Source organism: Uloborus diversus, chromosome 7, assembly GCF_026930045.1.
Source record: "Uloborus diversus isolate 005 chromosome 7, Udiv.v.3.1, whole genome shotgun sequence".
Taxonomy (NCBI): domain Eukaryota; kingdom Metazoa; phylum Arthropoda; class Arachnida; order Araneae; family Uloboridae; genus Uloborus; species Uloborus diversus.
In genome coordinates, this window is record NC_072737.1 from 114,037,957 (window position 1) to 114,060,556 (window position 22,600).

Consider the following 22,600-nt stretch of genomic DNA (forward strand, 5'->3'; position numbering starts at 1 on the left):
TTCCCTGTGATTTTACAGTCTTTTTTTTTCAGTTCGAAGGAAATGAATGAACCTTAATGGTATTTTTCGCGGGCTTTCGAATGGCACCAAAATTGAACTGGTCGAATAAATATTTCGGGTAGAAAAAGCCATTTAATACCATTTTCGGGTCCTAAAATTAAAATTCGAACGTTCGATTCTTTTCTGGCGTTTGAACCCCCCTCCCCCCCCCCTTCCAACGTTCCTTCTCCTGTGCCCAGGTACCTCCCTGTCAAATTTGGTCCTGATCCGACGAAAACTGTGGATTTGTACAGGGAACATACATGCACACTGACACTTATCCTTATATATTATTTCTGTAGCCTATTTTTGGTTTCTACGCGAGATTTTCCTCAATTCTTGATCGATTTCTTTGATTTACACCTTATTTTAAAGCTTATCGTGCAGGCTACTGACGAAAAATAGACCCACGGTCTAAAAATTGTTTTTTCGGGCGAAAAAACCTGTTAAAGAACCAGAATGAGGTTTTCGGTTAAATTTATAACTTTAACTTGCACTGTTACCGACAGAGCTGAATAGCTTGATCGGCAGAGCGTTCGACTGGTAACCAGGAGAATGCGTGTTCGGGCCCACGTCCGGACAATCTGCATCAAAACATTACAAGAATATCGCGAATTACATGAGCGATGAATAACAAATATGAGGGAATACATGAGGCAGAAACGCTCCTAGCTGTTATGAAAACTTGATGCAACACGGTGCTAAATTGATACTCAATTGTAAAGTTTTTTTTAAAGCTTTGGCTCCGAGAAGAAAATTAAAGCATAATGTAAGCGAAAATATAAGTATCAGGTTTAAGATTTCAGACTACATTGGAATTGTTTTTTGCTCAGTAAAATATAATAAATCGTATGTTGAAATATAGATTCTTCTAATGAGTTTTTGACTCTTTGTACAAATAAAAAAAATACTTCCTCATTTGAAAGGTTAATATATATATATTTCTTCTTTTTGCAAAAAAACAAATAGCGTATCACATTTTTACTACATTTGAAAAGCTACGCCTTAAAAAGAACTTAGTTCAAATTATTTTGTATTTTAACCGTGCTGTTAAATGATGAACACGTGCTGCCATCTAAGTCATAACGGTTCAAACAGCCTGTGATAACAAATTGTAAAAATTTTCAAAAATAAAAACACTTCTCGGCAAGAAAACAAATTTAAAATTACCTGTGGGGTTTTTTTTTCGGTAGAGCGTTCCGCTATAAACTGTCTGAACTTCGGGCCAGTTCGGGCTGTCCGACATAATAGCAAATTTACAGTAATATTACGCATTACATGTACTCATAACATACAGCAGATAACACACGTAATAAAATAAATGCAGTGGGAATGTTATTTGGTGTTTCGACTCCCTTATGCAGGCTACAGTTATCATTCAGATAAGTTGACTGCTAATCGAAGGGTGTTCTTCCCTTTTTTTTAAGCTTTGACTCCGTCCAGACCACTGAGCATAATGTAAGCATAAAAAAAGTATTAGATATACGTCAAGGGAATCCTTTTTGTGCAGAAAAACATTTTCATTGTATTCTGAAATGTAGATTTTTCTAATAGCAGTGTTCGAACTTTTGTGCAAATGAAAAAATACTACACCAAATTAAAACTGCGAGTTTCAACCAGTAAATTTTTAATTATTTATTCGGATACGATATAAAACATTAAAATTATTATCAACTTCATTAGTAAGAAATCATTTTCTACTCCTCTGCTTTCGACTGAAAAAAAAAAAAAAAAACATTTTGTCTACGTTCGAAAAATTACACTTAAAAAACGAACTCTTGTTCAACTGATTTTGGTTTTGAATTTTAAGTGTTCGATTAAAAGAAAAACAAGTGCGGGCTTTTAAGCCGTACAGGTTAAAGAAGCCTGCTATGGGAAATTGTTGAATATTCAAAAATAAAAACACTTATTTTTTCAACCGAATTTATTACTTCTCTAGAATGTTTGTTTCAATCGCTACGTGAGATCTTCCTCATTCTTTAATCAAATTCCATGTTTTACGAATAATTTTAAATCGTATCATGCTGGCTAATGACAAAACATAGACGCATGATCTTATTATATTTTTTTTCGGCGAAAAACTTTTTTACTGTGTTTTATTACGCATTCCTTCAATGAATAGCATTCGAAAAGGAAGGCACAGTTGCTAAGTTTGTTGGAGCGTCGTACTGGTAATCAGAATGGCGCCTTTTCGAGTCCTTGCCAATAAATATCTCTTTAATGTTTCTTTTTTTCCGTCAGATGCTCACATGGGCAGGACTTTATTTGCCACAACCTGTTTTTTCACATGCGAAATTACTGATTTTTCACGTGTCACTCAGCCACACTTTTAATGATATTTATATTTGCATTGAAAATACGTGCAACCAAAAGGGGAGCGATGATTAAATTATCACAACGTTGTATTTAACGAGGTTTTGTTACTGATGTCTTCAAATTACATGCCTTCTCTTGTGCGCTTACTTTTTTCCATTTACTTTTTTCGGTTTTTCTTCATAATATTCTTTCTTTGAAATTTTTAAAGAGCGAAATGCATTATGAAACGATTCGAAGTACAGTGCGGAGTTCCGCACGGGTCGACTAGTACTATATATATTCCTCGTTTTATTTATACAGAAAATCTTCAGGTAGCATGTTTTCCTTATTAGCATCTTATTTTTAAGCAATTCTCGATGCCAATTTAGATTTTACGATTATCGAAAATCGATTCATATTGCGCACTATTTTTTTAATCATACTTTACGCCGCAGACTGCTTAAAAACATTCAGGTACTGGACTGACAGGAAACTACCCAAATAATATAATAATGAAAAATGTTGAAATAGATAGGAATCGAAAAAGCGCATTGAATCCTTTTTTGACACAAAAAGTATTTGCCCTCGTAACCCAATTAATAATCTATCTAATAAAAATCTTTGATTTATGTCAAACTTGGTGTTTAGTGTAACTGATCCTTTTCTAACAACATTTTATTATTTTGAAAACTAAATGGGATCTTACGTAATAGAGAGGATGGGGTTTGAAAAATCTTACGTACCCTTACAGCCTTACATGGGTGTAGGGGGGGGGGTCAAAATTGCCAAAATCATCCTTAAGTAATTAATGAATGGCACTTAAGTCAAACAGTTATGGAACATAAACTTCTTTTATTCAATTTAGAAAGATAAATATAATTGCTCATCAACTGCTGACATTAAAAAGCTTAAAGTGGTAACCATAGCAGTTTCTTACTTCTCGCATATGATATCTCTGGCAAGCGGTAAAAAAAATTTAATGTTATCACACGACAAATCTCTCCAGCAGCAAGTTGCCAAATTATAACAAGCTGATATTAAAGAAAGTTTAGTCATCAAAACAAGCTAAATCGTCGCATTCCCACTTACTTCTTCAATGTCCTCCTCTTCAAAAATAGGAGGAAATTCCTTCCCTCCTATTGGCCAAAACCGAGGACGGCCCATGTCCTCCTGAGGCATCCTTCGAACAGGACGACGTCCTTTCCTCAGGTCTGGATGAAGCGAGAGACGTTTCCCAGCGTTGGCGGCTCCAAAGAAGTGATCAAAAATTGGTTTAGCCTCAGTTGCCAGCCATCTGGACAAAATAAGGGTTTTGCGTATATTTCGCCACCTCCCCGCCTGTGGGTTATGTTTTCTCAAGAGTATTTTGCGTAACCCACGTCAGATAAGGCAGTGGTGCTCCGTCCGTGGAGAGATTATCTATACAGGGGTACTGCAGTCTAAAATAAATATGAGGAGAAGTGGAAAAGGGGGAAATGAAAACAGAAAGATGCGGATTTACCTCGATGAGAGAATTTTTGACGAATGATGTCTGAAATATTGAGGGGGAATACGAATAATCCTCACTTTGAGAGAAAAAGTATTGTTATATTTCAAAACGTAAACATATCCAACTAGTGAGTATCATAAGGCATTTTTTTTTTCCTGTTAAGTCTAAAAAAATTAAAACCAATGAACAGTTTAAGGAGTATCCAACAAATAGACCACGATCTTCAGGTCGATGAGAGCAGGGCCTGATTACCGCAGGGGCACGCGGGGCATAGGCCCCCTCCTCTTAGATTTCAGGGGGGCCCAACATCCCTTTAATTTATCATGTTAATTAAAAATAAATAATGATTTCACTTAGAATCTAGAGTACAATGATATCATTGATATTTTTGCAAATGGCAAGATGAAAATCTCTTATTTATTGATAAAAATTTCCCTTAAAAATTTGAACTCCTTGCAAATCTCAAAACCACTCCAAGTTTAGTATGTATTTACTATTAAAAGTTATATCTTAAATAACTTTGATATTTACGGTAAACTGCAACGGGCAAAGTTTAACCACATCTTATATAATTATCGTATACTATATCTCTTCTACTTTTTAAATGTTGTGATATGGGGTTCTACCAAATTTAGCATGGTTGTGTTAATAGACAAGAATCGAAATATTTTATAGCTTCAGAATAAACGGGAATAGAGGGAGGGGGCACAAAATAAATTTCATGCCCAGCGTCTTCAAAAATCTTAGTCGGGCTCTAGGGGGACCCTGAAATAGAAATGTGCCCCATGTCCAATATCATCAGAATGATCGGGCTCTGGATGAGAGTACAATTTTTAGATCACGATCATTATGTCTGTTGGAGTTTCAATTTTAAACAATGATCTTCAGACCAATCATAATTTCATTTTTAGATCATCATTATTAGGTCGTTCAAAATATAACATCTAGAACAGGATCGTCAAGCCGATCAGAATACAAATTTTGAACCACATATGTCAGGTGAATCTGCACTTTTTTAGATCATGTTATTAGGTCAACCAGTATAATTCTTAATTCATGACCATGAGTGTCCGATTGATCTTAGCATAATTTTTAAATCATTCTCATTAGATCGATCAAAAAACAACTTCTAGAACATAAACGTCAAGTCCAGGTGGATCAGTATGATTTGTAAATCAAGATTGTCAGGGCAATCAGAGCATAATTTTTCAGATCATGATCGTCAGATCGCTCTAAGTGTAATTTTGGTATATTTTAAACAGTTCGAATAAGTAATAAATAATTACAACGACTTATCTTTGGTTGTATCACTGGAGAACTCTAATGTGAAAATCGTAATTTTGGCTAAGAGTTCTACTTCAGGACTATAAATCTTGTCAACTGACACAAAATTAGCGCTTTTTTATTGAAAAAAAACAAATAAATGTATTAATAAAAAATAAGTAATAAAATTAGTAATGTAAACGTATGAAAAAAAAAATTTCGTTGCTTAAACAATTCTTGCTTTATTGATTCATTTTGCTGCAGAGTCATTTAAGGTAGCTTTGTTGAACATTTCATAAGGTTATCCATTAATTATGTCATACTTTTTGTAATACATTCCTCCCCCCCCTCACTTGTCTCAAAATCACACTTCACATAAACCCTTTCCCTCCCCTTGTCACATGTCAAGATATATTATATTCATATATTGTAACAAAAATGCGCAATGTCACGCGCTTTGTTAGCCCCTCTCTCCCCCTTGTCACAAACTGTCACAGTTATATATGCACCCTTCCACTTAAAGCATAACATTATTTATGATCTACCCTTATCTCACCTACCATACTAAACAGCGTTATTACATTTAATGGCGTAATGCAGAATAAAAACTTCTGAAGCATTCTATATATTTTGGAAGGAATAATAATTTCATTAACCATTTAAAATTAATTATTAGTTTGGTTCAAAGTGATCCGGATACTAATGCTAACTTTGAACAATCATATGGGTCATTCTTCAAAAAGTGTAACTTTTCTGTCACACGGCTTTTACAGTAAAAACATTAAGGAACAATTCATTTAACAATGCTTGTCAATTTCATCAAAAATGTATCTATTTGAACCTGCCAACAATTTTTTAATAATAATTTTTATTTTAGTATATTTCTGGTTCACAACATGCGAATTCTTACCTCCGTGGCATGTCACACACCTTGTGTGACTGTTTTTGTTGCTCTATAACTTGTTTAGTTAAAAGTATATACTTATTTATTTATTATTCCTTTCACAAGTGTCTCAAATACTAATTGTTTAGGTATGTTTAATTTTTTAATATTGTGTTTCAGTTCGTTCACACAATAAATTCTCACCTCTGTTACCTAAACACAAAATGCCATTCCTCATTATTATGTTTAAGAATAACACGTGGCAGTAATGACATCAAATTTTATTTTCCATGATACAAGGGAGCCCCCTTGTTTATTTTCAGCCATACTTGAAGTTGTGAGATTTTTGTCAAAAAATAAGAAGATAGATTTTGATTTAAAAACTTAGTGTTGTTATTTTGACTTCTTACCTCCATGAAATTGAGTTTTAGGGATGTAAATTAATGTAAAAAAAAGGAAACATGTTTTTATGTGATTAACATGTGCAGATTGTAGCAACGAAGAAAAAAAGTTTTCCCATGAAAAATGTATCTATTGGGCCTATATTAATGGAAAGATCCTCACCTCCGTGGCAGACCTTATCAATGTCATTATTTCTGAGGTGAAAATAACTGATGGAGGGGAAGTACATCAATAATAGTCATTCTACCAAAATTATAAATTGCCAGCATATCCTCAAATTTACTAAATAATATTTTTAACATATGTTTGAAACTACTAATTAAGTCGTACTTTAATGAAGAGAGCTTAATATTATATTCCCCTTTAATCATTAAAATAGCTGATTGTTTGCACAACTAACGAAATTACTGCTTTGATATTAAATTGGCTTCGATTTTTAAATATTCAAAGTTTTTTTCTTTTTTTTCTTTTCCGTAAACAAGGCATTTTTTTTTTTAAATTTATGAGTAAAATAATTGGAACTTAGCTGGGCCATTGTTTATGGTTACTTCTAGTAGGTAACACTTTCTTGTAAGAATGAAAAAAAAAAGTTTCGAAATTGAAAAATATTTGCATTTAAAAGTTACGTTTTCTGGAGAATGACTCATGTACATTAAATAGTTTTTTAAAAACGTAGTGGAACTTAGAACCAAAAAAAAAAAAAAAATAAATAAATAAATAAAAAAAATAAATAAATAAATAAATAAAATATCTAAATATTTAAGACTATTTCAGAGTCACAAGATTTATATAATTTATTATAGTGTATAGAATCTCGTTCTACGTGAAAATTCCGAAACATTTTAAATCACTTCTAGGTAAAGTTCCGGAATTTCACGGGTTTACCACCAATTTCATTAGAAAAACAAGTATCTAGTCGAAACGTTTTCTGAATTACTACAACTGCTGCCTCTCACTGTTGCGGAAATTATTTTTTGCCAACAATGAGAAGATGCTCATCTTCTTCATTAGGTGTTTAGCCAATACCTTGGGTACAGCCCGATAAAGCAGTGGTGTTTTTTGAAAATTTTGTTCTCATAGACTCAAAAAAAAAAAAAAAAAAAAAAGAACACGAGAATTTTTTGCTCTACCAGTCAATCATAAACTATTTTAAAATATTCACTATTCGGTCACACATAAAGAGACATATTTCATTTATTTTGGAGTAAAATTACTCTTTTCTGCCAAACGAAAACATCGTCCCTTTTCACCGAGGCCAATATTAGGCAGATGAAAAGTTTCACTTAACTTTATGCACCTGTGAGGCGCCAGACTCTTTTTCGCGAAGGCCGAGAAAGATAGTCGGTATGTTCTTCGTTTGATAAAAAACAAACCTTCCCCTCTAACGTAAGAACTGGCAAGGCTAAGAAAACAAGCGTGGGAGGTTTAAACGGTTTGCTCTCCATCCTCCTCGCGGTTGAGATAAATAAATCCCAAATTCAAAAAAGCGAAAAAATAGTGTTCTGGTTCATTTGTTGTCTCAGTCGCGAGATTTATTCTATGTGCTAAATAATTTTATGTGTGGATGCAATGGAAGAAAAAAGAGGATTCTTGCTACTACTACTGTTACTATCATTATTCTTCTTCCTCTTATTCTTGATTATGAATGTTATTATTATTCTCATCATTATCATTTGTTTATAAAGAAATTTAAATTTTAAAATAAAACAAGTAAGAGTCATTCCACGTCAACAGACCTAATTTTTCAAATCGTTCCTACTCGACCATCTCTGAATTGGATGAAATTTTATAGAGGTGTAGAGATGTCTTTGAAACTAACCTATGCAAATTTTCAGCTTCCAAGATCCAAATTCTGAGGATCTAGAATCTCCCCAAAAAAATGATCCGTAATGGCGGATTAGCTTTTTGTTACAAATTGCCATCTTTAGCCTAAGTTTGCAGAATAATTTATCACCCTGGAAGCCTGAAATTTAAGGAGCTTAAAGTTCAATTGGCTGTTAATACACTCAAGTTTTTTTTTTTTTTTCAATTTAAGCTCATTTGATTTTTTATAGCACACGTGTCAACTCGTGAAAAAGCGCGGTGGTGAAAAATTTTCCTGGATTTTAGGTTGCCATAAAATCTGAACAAATATAATTCAAAGTCTCGTACTTTGTGATTATATTGTAAAAACATTTGTTTTTATGAAGAGAGAACATTTCCGGGCTTATTAGTCGTGGTCTTAATGAAAACGAAGAAAAACCAAACCTTTCGTCGAGCTCTGCGTGTGACATCATCGGTGGATGGATTCGAAGTGACTGATGAATTCAGTTACTTCGAAAGCTGAAAATTTGCATAGGCTAGTTTCAAAGGCATTTCTAAGCCTCTATAAAATTTCATCCAAATCGGAGATAGTCGAGTGGGGACCACACTTGACATGAAATGACTCGTAACACATACTTGGAAGCATTTACTTCTTTAGACTTTTGATGTAATGTTCAAATACTTATAAAAACGCATTTTTTTTTTGTGTAATAAAGTGAAAATGACGTCATGAGCCCAAAAATTCATAAAATACCTTTTATTCTTCGCTATGTACAAATGAACACTGCGTGCTCTATAATATAAACATCTTTAAAGAAGCTATGTACATGAAAAAACAGTCGGGACAATAGTTTTCAAAAGAAAAATTGCATTTACATGACGGTTATCTAACAAATAGTTCAGGCTGATCCGATCTTTAAATTTTTAATTTAAAATCAACTATTACGTTAATGATGCATAAGATAAAATGAAATCGAAAAAAAAAACATCTTCTAGGGAGTAAAGGTACCTTCGTTTCTTTCAGCTGTAAGATTTGCAAACACGGAATAAAAATATACGATACATCTGAAATTAGATTGAGCTGCCTATCTTTTGATTAGTGTTTCTTAGCTTACGAGGAAGCATGAAATAGCACGTTTAAGTCAAATATGAAAATACAAAAACCATTTCATTAAAACATTTAAACTTTTTCTTAAAATTTATAAAACTTAAAAATCTCCAAAACTTTTGAATAGAGTCCTAGTGTGATCGACTGTATCAATTTCAAAGGTTTAACCCTCATGGTAAAAAGTTCACTAATTTCACTTGTGCACACTTGCTATGGCTATTGCTACGCGTTCTGCGCTTGTTCTTTAACCTCTCCAACTTTAGCACTGTTTTCTTGCAGTACTTTATCCTCCCGTCTGTTATCTGTTTCAGGTGTTTCTGATCTGGAAATTTTAGGAGGTGCTACATTGAATATAATACGACTCACTCCGTCTCCATGTTGTTGCACCATTTCTCGACCTCTCTGTGAAACAACGAATCCTTTATCGGCAACAGCGCGGAAATCAGCTTCCTCCAAAGAATCTAAACCGTCAGATTTGAAAAATGCATCAGTTGGGTTCATTATTTCCGGAAGGTTCCTTAGGAAACTCGGATTAGTGTTTACTAATTCTGTAAATGAACCAGGTATTTGTTTTGGAGAGAGACCTGGAGATTCCTCTGGGGCGCGTTTTCTATCTTCATCTTCTTCTTCATTATATTTTTCTTCAGAATACTCTTCCTGTGGTTCTTCAGAACCCGAATTGCCTTGGCCGATTTTAGTACCATCAGCAATAAATAAGTTTGGTTCCACAGCGCTGGCAATGATTATTTTAGCATCCTTAGATATACCATATTCTTCAAAAAATTTGTCATCAATTTCAAGAGGCTCTTCTTCGTTATAATCAACTTTAAATCCTTCAGTGTGACTCTTATACCTGTGATTTCCATTGCCTTCGTAAGAGCCATCGTCTTCGTAGGAACCATCATTTTCTTGGTAAGGCGCTTCTTCATCGTTGTACTGATCACGGACTTCATATGACTGAGGACCCTCATGCTGCTGATCAGTCATATAACTTGCAGGATACTCAGAATTGTAAGGTTTATATGAAGTCTGATATTCGTCATCAGGTCTGTAACCATCCCTTCCTTCATTCAGAGGGTTAGTTAGTTTTTGTGGTGCAGCGTAAGTGCGTGCTTGTTGAGGTTGCAGTTCTGCTTTATGCTGAGGTTGTTTGTTATCATCCAGGTTGTAGCCACTTTTAGAATAAGACACAGATCGAGAGACATATGGCTTGCTCTCAACTTGAGCAAGTACTTGAGGTTCTTGTATGTTGCTAGATGCTTCTAATTGAGTTCTTCGAGGAACTTCTCTTCCGGTTTGTTCTGATGATCGTGCTGATCTCCCTCCTTGATGTCGATTTCTGTTTGAAAGATCTGAAAACTGCTCGGACTGAATATTAACTGGACCAACATTTCCTTCATAACTGCTTATCCTTTGACCTCTTTCATAAGGTTCTTGAGAAACCGATGAATAGAGCTGAGGAATGGGATCATCTCTTACGTAAGCATGGTAATTTTCTTGCTGTCTTTCAGGTTTTGAGGACTTCACATTTTTTTCTTGTGGATATCTTGGATACCTGCTATATTGGTTATCAGTGTTGATCCTTTTTCTTGGCGTGTGTACCAATTTTTCTTCTTGAACTGGTTCTGAGTTTTTGTAATTGTAGTATATTGGTTTTAAACCATCTCGCCCCTCTTCTCGCTGTCCAGAATTATCAAGGTACTCAGGAACTTGTTCTTGAATGTAAGGTTTATGGCTTACATGCCTTATTTCATCTTGATACTGATGCTCCCGTACTGGTTCGGTGTTTTCATAACGTGTATTTTGCCGCTCATTATAAACAGGTCTATTTTGCTCATATCTCACTGGAGTTTCGTACTCTTGGGGCCTTTGATTTGGGGCTGAATAAAAAATTCTTGGTCTTTTAGAACGTGGGGAGTGTTTTTTGCTTGGCCTGGCTGGCTGCTCTTCAACATATTCAGAACTATGAATGACCTTCTGAACTGGTTCTTGTCGTGGACGGTCATAATCATTAGCAGTTTCGCGAGAGTAATCACTCTGTTCTTCGGATACAGGTTCCTTAACTTTGTAAACGATAATATCTTCTTTTTCTGCAACAGTTTTATATCTCTGATCATAATTTTCAGAAGGTGGTGGTGGTGCAGGAGCTGCTTTTGATGGTCTTCTTGCTCTTTGTCTCTGCTTAGGCGTAACTGTTTTAGACGTTGATGTGCTTGTAGACTTTGAATAACTTCCACCGGATGGTGTCTTTGTCTTAGTACCTGACTTGTAGGTTGATGGAGCATCAACTGACGAATACGTAGAACTTGGGCCACTTTGATGGTTATAGTACCGATCTTCATCTGATTCTTCCCTTGCATAACTGTCATCTGGTCTTGAACGGCGTACTTCTGTGCCTCTGCGTCCAGCAGTTCTCTCCTCGGGGACATAACTTTGGTCTTCTGGATAATGATGATGTTTCTTACATTTCTTTTTCACCTGTCGAACCTGTTCTTCAGGATAGCGTGGTTGCAGTGTTCGAGGTGAAACCACATGCCTTCCATCATAACTATGTCGTTCATCAACGGGTCTCAAATACAATACTTCTCCTAGAGCATTGACTGGAATCTGATTTATTCTTTCTTCAGGAACATCAAAGTTTCGAGCAGTAGGTCGAATGATTTCTGTTTCTAAGTACTCATGACCACCGTGGGCTTTATAATTTGCAGCTATTATTCTTCCAGCTCCTGGAGCATCATACTGTAGTTTTGATGCAATGGGTCTTGGTGCATTTGCCACAGCATCTAAATTTTCTTTCACGACTGTTCTTAAAAGATCTCCAATGTATAAAGCAGATACTTTTGAAAGTTGAGGCTTATTACCACCATCTGTGACTACAGGTAACTGAAAATCGTCTGCTTTTGCAACACATATTGCTGATAAGCACAACACTGCTAGGCATCCAAATGTTTTAAACAGCATCTGAAAAAAAAAACTGAAATTAAGTTCTGTTTGATTGAATGTCTGGTTAATCAAGTGTATCAACAACTAGGAAGACTACATTGACACTCTACCGAACTTCATAAAATATCTTCAAAATATTGAAAGAATTGTTTAGCCCAACATCGTTGAAAACACTATAATTCCACAACAAAAGTACAAGCAGAAGGGATGCCAGCATATTTTGCAGTAATATTCACGTTTTTTTTTTTTAAAGTTTTCATAACAAATTCCAAGATTTTAGTGCTGCTTTTGCTGCTAATTTTAAGGCAATTTTGCTTTATGTATTTTACAGTAACTCTGCAGATTCTTCTACAGCATTTTCCCCTCTCAATTGAAGAGGATTTTTTTCCGTTACACGAGGAAAGCTACCGTAATTTAAGGAAAGAAAATTCTGAGACACGAAAACCCAACACGGGGAAATGTCCTTCGTCAGCTGCCTGCAGTGCAGTTGATGGCCGGAAAGTTCGAGCACTATTCTCTTATGAAGGCATTCGTAAAGCTAATAATGATGCAACCAAACACGATTTCAACAAGCATCATATCGAGTCATGCCAGCCATTTGAAGAATGTCAGTGTGCGTTAATGGTGACAGGTGCACACTAACACTAGTCGAGGGTAGGGCCCTGAATCTTTTCAACCAGGGTACTTCCCCTGATCCTCCCTCTCTCTAACATACTTGACAATATTTGCATTTTTTATTTTTTAATTTTGAAAAAGAAACATGATGTATTTTTCAGACTAAAAATTTAAAAAATTTCCGGGGGAGAAAATCTCGGACCCCTAATCCCCTGCCCCACTCATGAAATGAATATTATACTCAGGATTAGGTTCATATTGTCAATACTTAGACCTAGTAGTGACATCCCTTGAAACCAAACAACTGAATCCCCATTATCTCTGTGTTTGAGATACTTTTGAAATAATTAAAAGGCTACCAATTTCACACACCACTTTACTTTTTTGACCTCGCAACGGCCCTCGCTTACATGCGTCAATGGCAAGTTACATAGAAAGCGCGTTCATAGTTTTTATTCTTCTTTTGTACATTAGCCAACTTAAAATTTGTTATTTCTAAAAATTGTATCATTTCATGCTTTCATAGAAAAGACATAGAAAATTAAAACTCAAACATAGAAAATTAAAACTTTTTTTTTATTTTTACGTTTGTAGGCGAGGGAGGGAGACACCCCAGATTACCGCCCGTGTGTCACGTATGCTAGGTACGCTACTGGATAGCCAATGACACTTATAGCTATTAATTATTAGCTCTGCAATAAAATATTATTACAGAGAATACATTTTAAAAATATACTTCGAAAAAGGAAGTTCCTTTTCACTTGCTTACGTTGAAAAAAAGAAAAAAATCATATCTCGAAACGTCAGTAAGTTTGAAAACACAATGCAACTTATCCACGTTTTTGGAATTCCCCATGTGCTGCAGTGATATATTTGAACCCCTCCCCCCCCCCTAGAAAAAGATTGCGGAAGAATTCCATTAATCGGTCACTTCAGCTTCGTAATCATTGATATTCATGAAACCATAGCTCGAAAAACAGTTTCAAATGCTGTTCTTGTTGCAGGCAGTTTCCGTCGTCAAAGCAATTATTTAAACCATCCAGAAAATTTTTCAATTTTTGAAAAGAAAAATTAAGTTTCTCAAACGTTAGCCGGATATGAAATTTTAGGTCATTAGTTAAAGCCAAAAAAAAAAAAAAATTTGAATTTTGAGCTCTTGAATTCAAATTAAGTTTTTCGCAATCACGAGTGAGTGTGTGTATGTTGGCGTGTGTGTTTATGGGTGTATGGGGGGTATGTGTGTTTGTGTGTAGGGGGTATGTGTATGTGTGTGTAGGCATGTGTGTTTATGTCTGTGTGCAGGTATGAGTGTGTGGGTAGTTGTGTGCATGAGTGTTTGTGTGTGGGCGGTAGGGGAATGTGTATGTGTGTGTAGGCATATGTGTTTGCGACTGTGTGCAGGCATGAGTGTGTGGGTAGTTGTGTATAGGTGTGTGTGTACGTGTAGGTGTCTGTATGTGTTTGAGTGTGTGTATGTGTTTGAGTGTGTGTATGTGTTTGAGTGTGTGTATGTATTTGAGTGTGTGTATGTGTTTGTGTGTGTGCATGTGTTTGTGTATATGTGTAGGCGTATGTATGTGTGTGTATGTGTTTGTGTGTGTGTGTTTACGTGCGTGTATGTATGCGTGTAAGTGTAGGATATGGATGCAACCTCGAGACGGTTTAGCACCGTCTCGACGAGGAGTAGCATGGTGAGGCCGGTCGACGGTGATGTTGCAGAGGGTGCTGGCGGAAAAATAAAATGATAAGACCTGAAAACAGTCAAATGAAAGCAATAAGCAATCGTGATTGCTCAAAAAGATCTCTATCCGCTACTTCTTATTCTATTTCGCAACACTATGCGCTTTAAGGAGCACAAATGAGGCGGTGAGAAGCAAAGGGATGCAAGTGGCAAAATTAAAAATTTCGAGGTAACCAGTACAAATAGTTGGGGAACCTCTCCTCTGTCATAGGGCAAGAGATAGCACTAGTAGCTCTGGCAGTTGCTGCTGTACAGCACGACTTAGAAAAAATTTCAATGAAAGCCTACCTAGGACGTTATCATTAACCGCGTTTTACTCAGAACTTGAAAAAATCCACTTGCATCCCTTTGCTTCTCATTGCCTCCCCCTTCCCCCAAATGTAAATAAATTATTCCCCTCACACAAGTTGATAAGCAAAGCAGTGTGTTAAAGGGGGTGAAAACTTCTTGTTTTAGCTGCATCTTTATGCATAAAATGAAAACGAAACTTTCAGAAAAACGTCGACTTAAAAGCAGTACATTCGAGACATAGGGACAACTTTGCATTGAAACAACTAAATTATTTTGGGACCGAATGAAAACTTCAAGATAATAAAATATTCGAGTAATAAGGCTTCGAGTTATCGAGAATCGAGGGTAGTTTAAGTGAAATGATAAATATTACTTCAGAAAAGCAGTACCGAAACAGAGGTACGGTGTGTAAATACAAATTTTCCTAAGCTTAAGTTTCTGATCTCATTTAATTGCAGATTGTCCTAAATATTTAAAAAAAAATAAACTGCATTTATAATGGGGTCGTTTCCAAAATTTTAAAAGTACTTTTTTCTGAAATAGCTTGCTTAAAAACATGGGATTTAACTGTTTTTAAATAATTTGTTTAGGTTAATATTTTTAAAAAATTACTTTAATCGGTGCGCTTTCATTGTTTACGCTTCTGCCGATGACATCACAAATGATGAAATGTCATTTAGTGTTGCCATTCACAGAGTAAAATACTGAATTCGAATCTTTACTCACGTGTATTGGCAACGATATGGTTCATAGCAAGCGTAGAGTGCTATATTTAATCCGCTACTGGATTATCATAACGTGGAAACGCCGTAGAAAGATGATCCAAAGTGCATTATTTGTGACGTCATAAAGACCACGCCTTATTTTCAAAATCGGACATTTAAAAAAAATTAATAAAAAAATTAAGCGTTGGGAAAATGAAAGTATTTTCTGGGTCCATGTTATTTGTTTTGCTTATTCTATCAATTTCAGTAACTAAAAATAGTACTTTTGACTCAAGGAAACAACTCCATTTTACCAGCGCAAAATTTAAAAAGCTTTATAATCATGAAAAAAAAGTCATGAAAGAAACGTGCGCTTGTAGGTACTGGAAAAACATGATTTATTGATAGAACAAATCAGTATTACAAACAGATATCTTCCTTTAAGGCAAGTATGAGAATCTTTATCGCAGTAAATTAATAAAGATCAAAGGATTTTACGCTACTTTACGTACGACATGAAGCTCAATCGGCATATTAAATAAAGAGAAAAAAAATTAGGCTAATACTAATAATAGGCAAACATGCGGCTTGCTATTGAAATCCAAAAATAAATTAACAAAGCATCTGAAGATCTCAGGAAAAAATGAACTAATAAAGGAAACTAACTCACACTGAGAAAAGAAAAAAAAAACTGTTCCGATATATAAAAGGAAATTGCATTCTCGCAACTTAACTGGTCCATTGATTATATTATGTTCTTAAACTTCATGCGTGGTTGATGATAAGATTTTTTCTCGCGTCTGCGTCGGATCTAACTGCTTTCTGAAAAGCTGTTGAGTAAAATATCTGAAATCGAAAGCTTTAGATAAAAAAGAAAATACCGAGTTAACTCTATAAGTCGTACTCTTTCTTGGGGAGCTTTTTAAATTGAATAATTGCCAGAAAATGAATTATTATGAAAAAACCAAACCATTTGCTGTATGGGAAAAAAATCGTTGTCAAAAATGACAAAAATGTCAAAATCTGGTCAAAAATGAATAAATAAAAAACAATAATCTTTACTAATAATAGAGCTGAAAGTCTCTCTGTGTGTTAGGATCTCTGAGACGCGCATAGCGCTTAGACCGTTCGGCCGATTTTCATGAAATATGGCACTAAGTTAGTTTGTAGCATGGGGGTGTGCACCTCCAAACGATTTTTCGAAAATTCGATGTGGTTCTTTTTCTATTCCAAGATTAAGAACAAAATTATCATAATATGGACGAGTAAATTACGAAATTATTATAACGTAGAACCGTAACATGGGCACAAGTCAATTGGCGAGATACGAAAATATCATAACGTTTATCCGTAACATGGGTACAAGCCAATTGGAGAGAAAATTTACCATACATTATTTGTAAATATACAGGCGAACCAAAAGACCTTTTAATTTTTCTATTACGGACAAAGCCGTGCGGGTACCACTAGTGATAAATAAAGAAAATAAGAGAAAAATAAAAAAATAAAATAAATCAATAAAGAAAGAAAATAATAAAAGAAAAACAAAAAATAAAATAAATACGTAAAAACAAACACTATTTTTGCATGCGAAAAAAGCACTTGATAATATTTATTACCAGATACGGGAAAGACGGGCATGTGAACACGGGGAACGTGTGAACATTGTATGTTTTACTATGATAATTTGGAGCAAAAGATCTTGAAAAATTCTCTAGCGATGGAAATATCAGTACTACCTTTCGGTAAGACTTTTAAAGCAATGGGTTCTTTTGTGTTTCTGAAGTAACAATTTCTCTGTTCGAATATTGTAGTACTTAATTATTATTATTGTTATTATTATTATTATTATTATTATTTGGTCAGTTCAGTAACAATTTCTTTGTTCGAATATTGTAGTACTTAATTATTATTATTGTTATTATTATTATTATTTGGTCGATTCCGTCATCAGAATATGCTACGGTACTTTAATATTTGGCAGTGAGCAAATATAATATGCATTTGGAAAAAAAAATTCTATTTGACACATTACTGCACAATTTAAACTGACATAAACTGACAAACTCATCAATGCAATTGGTTATACACGAAAATGTTTCATATAAAAGTGATATTCTTTGAAAAAAAGATGATAGTTCTGCTTTTTTTAAGCTTGTTCCCATGTGCCCTCCTATAGGGGACACATGTGAACATTTGAAGACATTTTTTAAAACTATCAAAAAGCAAAGAAATATTCTTAAAAAGTGTATCGAAAGAAGTGCACGACACAAAGATACTATTCAATATTGTGGACACTTTTACTCTGAGAAATTGATAGTATTTTTTGAAAAATAAGGAAATGAAAAAAAAAAAAAAGTTCACATATACTCCCTTCTTTACGATTTTGTTTCTTTATAAGTTAGCTTTCGTGAATTTTTCGTATTTTGAGTGACAAAAATCGTTCACTGAAAATCCAGCAATTATTTTTGAAAATAATTTTTCAAGCAACTACTTGCTATATAACAATCACAAATCGATAAAAGAAGCGAGCATCAATCAGTGTAGAATAAACCTTCGTGGATGATAAAAAATGGCTTTTTTGCAACATATCTTTAGTAATTTAATTTGATTGTAGTAACATTTAAGATCATCTGAATTACTAATAAAAGATACATTTAAACTCATTATTATCATATTATGCTTATATTATCATGTGGCAGTCATTAGACACAAAAAAATTTAAAGTTATGGTTTTTTAAATATTTGATATGATCTGCTGCATTTATATTTAAGTCTTATTAGGCTGAATTTTACCCTTTTTGAAATGATATAACTTGTAAATAAAGTTCAAATTTGAAGAATTTAGTGGTAAATAATTTGCATTTTTTTAATTACCACATTACAGCGATTACCACTTCATGATTTTGTGTACATGCTTTTTTTAATACAATGCAATTCATTTTAAAAAGTAAAAATTATTTTTAAAGAAAAGGAAAGAGAAAATGAATAAAACACGAGAGAATTGGTCGCGTAACCTTGATAACCTACTTCTTACAGATAGATGGCAGCACCACAATTTTCATTCGATGAGACAATTTTGGAGATAAATTGCTCGGCATTAAATTTTCCAGGCCAAATTTTAACGGATGGGAAAAAGCATGCATAAAAGCATGCACGCACAAGGGCGCCCATATAGGGAGGCTTGAGCCCCCCCCCCCCCTTTGAAATTAGAACTTCCTGGCTTTTGGTACTTTTTTTCTTTGCATAACTGTAAAAACATTTATTCTCTAGCCATTAATGAATAAGTTATTAAAAATGAAATATTTTAAAGACTCTAATCTGTCCTAAAATCGGTTTCCATGGAGAAAATACCCTTCTAAACCATGGGGAGAATATCTGAGCCCCCAACCCTTACAATTTTGCATATGGGCGCCCTTGTGCACGTATGAAATAAGGCGTGATATCAGGCCTCATAAAATAAAAGAATTTTTATGAATTTTTCATTTCTTCAGTTGATTGAAAAATATTAAATGATTAGTCTTTAAATATATAAAGTGTGTGGTACTTTCGTTAGACGAAATTCATGAAACTATGAATTTTGTGTCGAAAATTAATATAAAAGTGAGAAAATAATAAACATATGGGAAATGTACATCAAGCTTTATCAGACACATGGTGGAATTAAAATATCCAAAATATTTGTTCGATAAAAATGAAAGGTAGTTCTAATCCTCGTTATCGCTCAAAGAAACTGCAGTTCTAATGAAAGGAGAACGTGCTTCAGTTTTAGAAATCAGTTAATAACTCTGAATAAATAAATAAATAAATAAATGAATAAATATTTAGGGGGAAGAGAGGCACACGTGAACATGGTATGATTTACTTAGGTAACTTGATGTAAAAAATCTTGAAAACTCTCAAATAATGGCAGTAACATACCAGTCCTTACTTTTCGCAGAACTTTTAGAGCAATGACCAATCAGCCATTTTCTATTCAGCCAATTCATTGTCTTAACAGACGTTGCATAAAATTTCATCACTGTCTTCATCGCGTGTAAACACATTTTAAACTAACTTATTAGTTAAACTTAATTCACTGTATGAACATTAAGGTAAATTAATGGCAATGTTTGATTTTTACTTCCTTTTACAAAGTAAAGGAAGTATTGTATTCGCGAAAAAAATTTCACCCAAAAATCGGCCTTACTTTCTATTTTGCTCGCCCCCAAATGAATATTGAGGTTTTTTTTTTTCAACCCGACCACACGTGGTTAGTTGCCTATAAACGTACAGACGCCCGAAATATCCATTTCGGCCATCCCCGAAAACATTACAACGAGTTTTCTCGTGACGTATGTATGTACGTATGTATGTGTGTATGTGCGGATGTGCGTACGTGTGTCGCATAACTCAAGAACGGTATGACCAGACAGTTGCAATTCGATGCGTAGACTCCTAGTGGAGTTTAGTTGTGCACCCCCCTTTTGGTTGCATTCGGGTGTTTCTAAAGGGGTCTTTTGCTCCTTTTTTGGGGGAAATCATTGTTAATTTCGATGTAAACTCAAGTGGTGTTATAATTTGGCGGACACTTGGCGATATATCGCCAAACTTTTGGTCACCAAGTTTTTTTCACCAACTTGGCGACAAATTTGGCGATTTTTTTTTGAAATCTGGTTTCAATTTGGCCACTATTGGCGATATTAAGAAAGAACCATTTAATCACAGTAAAATGTCCAATATCGGGAAAATTAATCTGTACAAAACTTTTTTTACTTCCTTTTATAAAAAAAAAAGTATTGTATTCGCAAAAACATTTTCACTCAAAAATCGACCTTAATTTCCATTTTGCTCACCCCCGAATGAATGTTAAGTTTTTTTTTCGACTCGACCACACGTGGACGCCTAAGAACGTATAGACACGCGAAATATCCATTTTGACTATTCCCGAGTTAGTTACAACGAGTTTTCTTGTGGCGTCTGTATGTACGTATGTATGTATGTGCAGATGTGCGTATGTGCAGATGTGCGTATGTGCAGATGTGCGTATGTGCAGATGTGCGTATGTGCAGATGTGCGTATGTGCGGATGTGCATATGTGCGTATATGCGTATGTATGTCGCATAACTCAAGAACAGTATGTCTTATACAGTTGAAACTTGGTACGTAGACTTCTAGTGGGTTAGTTGCGCTCCTCCCCTTTTGGTTGCATACGGGTGTTTCTAAGGGAGTGTTTTGCCCTTTTTTGGGGGGGGGGGAATCATTGTTAATTTCAATGTAAACTCAAGTGGTGTTACAATTTGGCGAACACTTGGCAATATATCGCCAGTCTTTTGGTCGCCAAGTTTTGTCACCAACTTGGCGGCAAATTTGGCGATTTTTTTTTAAAAATCTGGTTTCAGTTTGACCACTGGTGGTGATATTTAGAGAGTAAACTATTGAAGCACATTAAAATTGCCAATAATGGGAAAATGACATTGAATTGGAGTAAAAAGAAGTCATGGGAGTCACACATGAGCTCGTTTTTAAATCAGTTTACAACAAACTTAGGGTAAAAATCTTTTAAGTGTTTCTTTGCTTACCCCAAAGCACTATTACCATTAAATTGGCGCAAAAGCAAGTCATGTGATGCATCAGCTCGTTTTTTTTAAATTAAGAAATATTTACTTTTGCAGGTTAGTCCTGAGGTATATGATGGAGGACTTGTTAAAATAACATCTAGGGTAGATGTGAACAGTTCCCATTCCCATATCCTCTCCATGCTATGAAAACTAGTGTAGGATAATACAAGTTTTTGAAAAAAAAGGAAACATTCATTTTTATTCATTTTCTACAATAAATTTATAAATTTATGAACCTTTTTTTCAAACAATTATTATTCCTATTTTTTTATTTATGCATCTGTTTAGTTACGACCAAATAGTTTGTCACAGTTTAATTCATAGAATATTTACATGAAATAAAAATGCACAAAATGTTTTACCTTTTATGAAATCAAATGCATTTTTCAAATGCATTATCATACTTTGTTTCAAGCTTCTTAACGGCAATGTATACAATAAGAATAATCTTTTCATAAAAAAAGTCTTTGCACTATGTAGTCTTATAAGTTTTTTTCTTGTCTATCCAGTGATCAGAACATGCCACGAAACTTTAAAATTGGACTATGAGCAGAGTTATATGTTTTTGAAAAAATATTTAAATATTGGAACATATTGATAACATTTTTTGTAAAATAAGGAATTGAAAAAAGTTGTTTTCATGTGTCCCTCCTTTCGCCTATATGTGTAAGAAAAAGTAAAAATAAAACCAATAGCGTTAAAGAAGCAAAAATTTTTCAAAACATTGCAAGCACTTATTTCGGGGTTACAAGGAACTCCTTTTTCAATGCCAAAGATGAGTGAAGTGAGTTTATGGGTAGATGTAAATACATACAAAAAAGACTTTTTGTTTACTAAAAGGCAATGTCTAACAGTTTGGCAGATTTAATTTAACGTCAGGTTTACGTTAATTATTAGCTTTATTTTTACGTAGATTTATAAAAGAATGTTGTTCTAATTGTGAAAATTGCGTATTTAAAATATTTTAGGACTTAAGCCAGTTAAAGGAAGATATTTGGCTCCTAATAGAAAATCAAAAATTGACGGAAAACTAGGATTGCTTAGTTCTGGCAAACTTCTTGTTATTCGTTTGTAGTTATAATGTATATTGATTGAAATTTCCTTGCATTTTTTTAAAAGTATAACTAGTGATAATAAAACCTTTTTATTTGAAAGTTTTTGCTTCGAGGGAAATTTTCGGTTTGAACACATAATGTAGAAGATGTGTGTGTATAAACATATATATATATATATATATATATATATATATATATATATATATATATATATATATATATATATATATATATATATATATCGCATACGGAAAAATGCAAAAACTTTTAAAGAAAAACGAGCTAATGCGTGCATCACATTACTTCCTTTTACTCCAATTTAATGTCTTTTCCCCATTATTGGCATTTTTAATGTGATTCAATAGTTTA

The 22,600-nt window shown here is 34.1% G+C and overlaps 1 protein-coding gene across 1 annotated transcript in view; it reads right to left on the reverse strand.

Moving 5' to 3' along the window:
- Positions 1–6,007, reverse strand: part of LOC129226840 (uncharacterized) — a 66,241-nt gene extending 60,234 nt beyond the window's left edge. Inside the window, exons 1-2 of the mRNA XM_054861470.1 lie at positions 5,997–6,007; positions 3,424–3,628 (exon numbers count right to left, since the gene is read on the reverse strand). Coding sequence (XP_054717445.1) covers positions 3,424–3,628; positions 5,997–6,007 — 216 coding nt within the window. The remainder of the gene's footprint in view (positions 1–3,423; positions 3,629–5,996) is intronic.
- Positions 6,008–22,600: the final 16,593 nt, after the last annotated feature.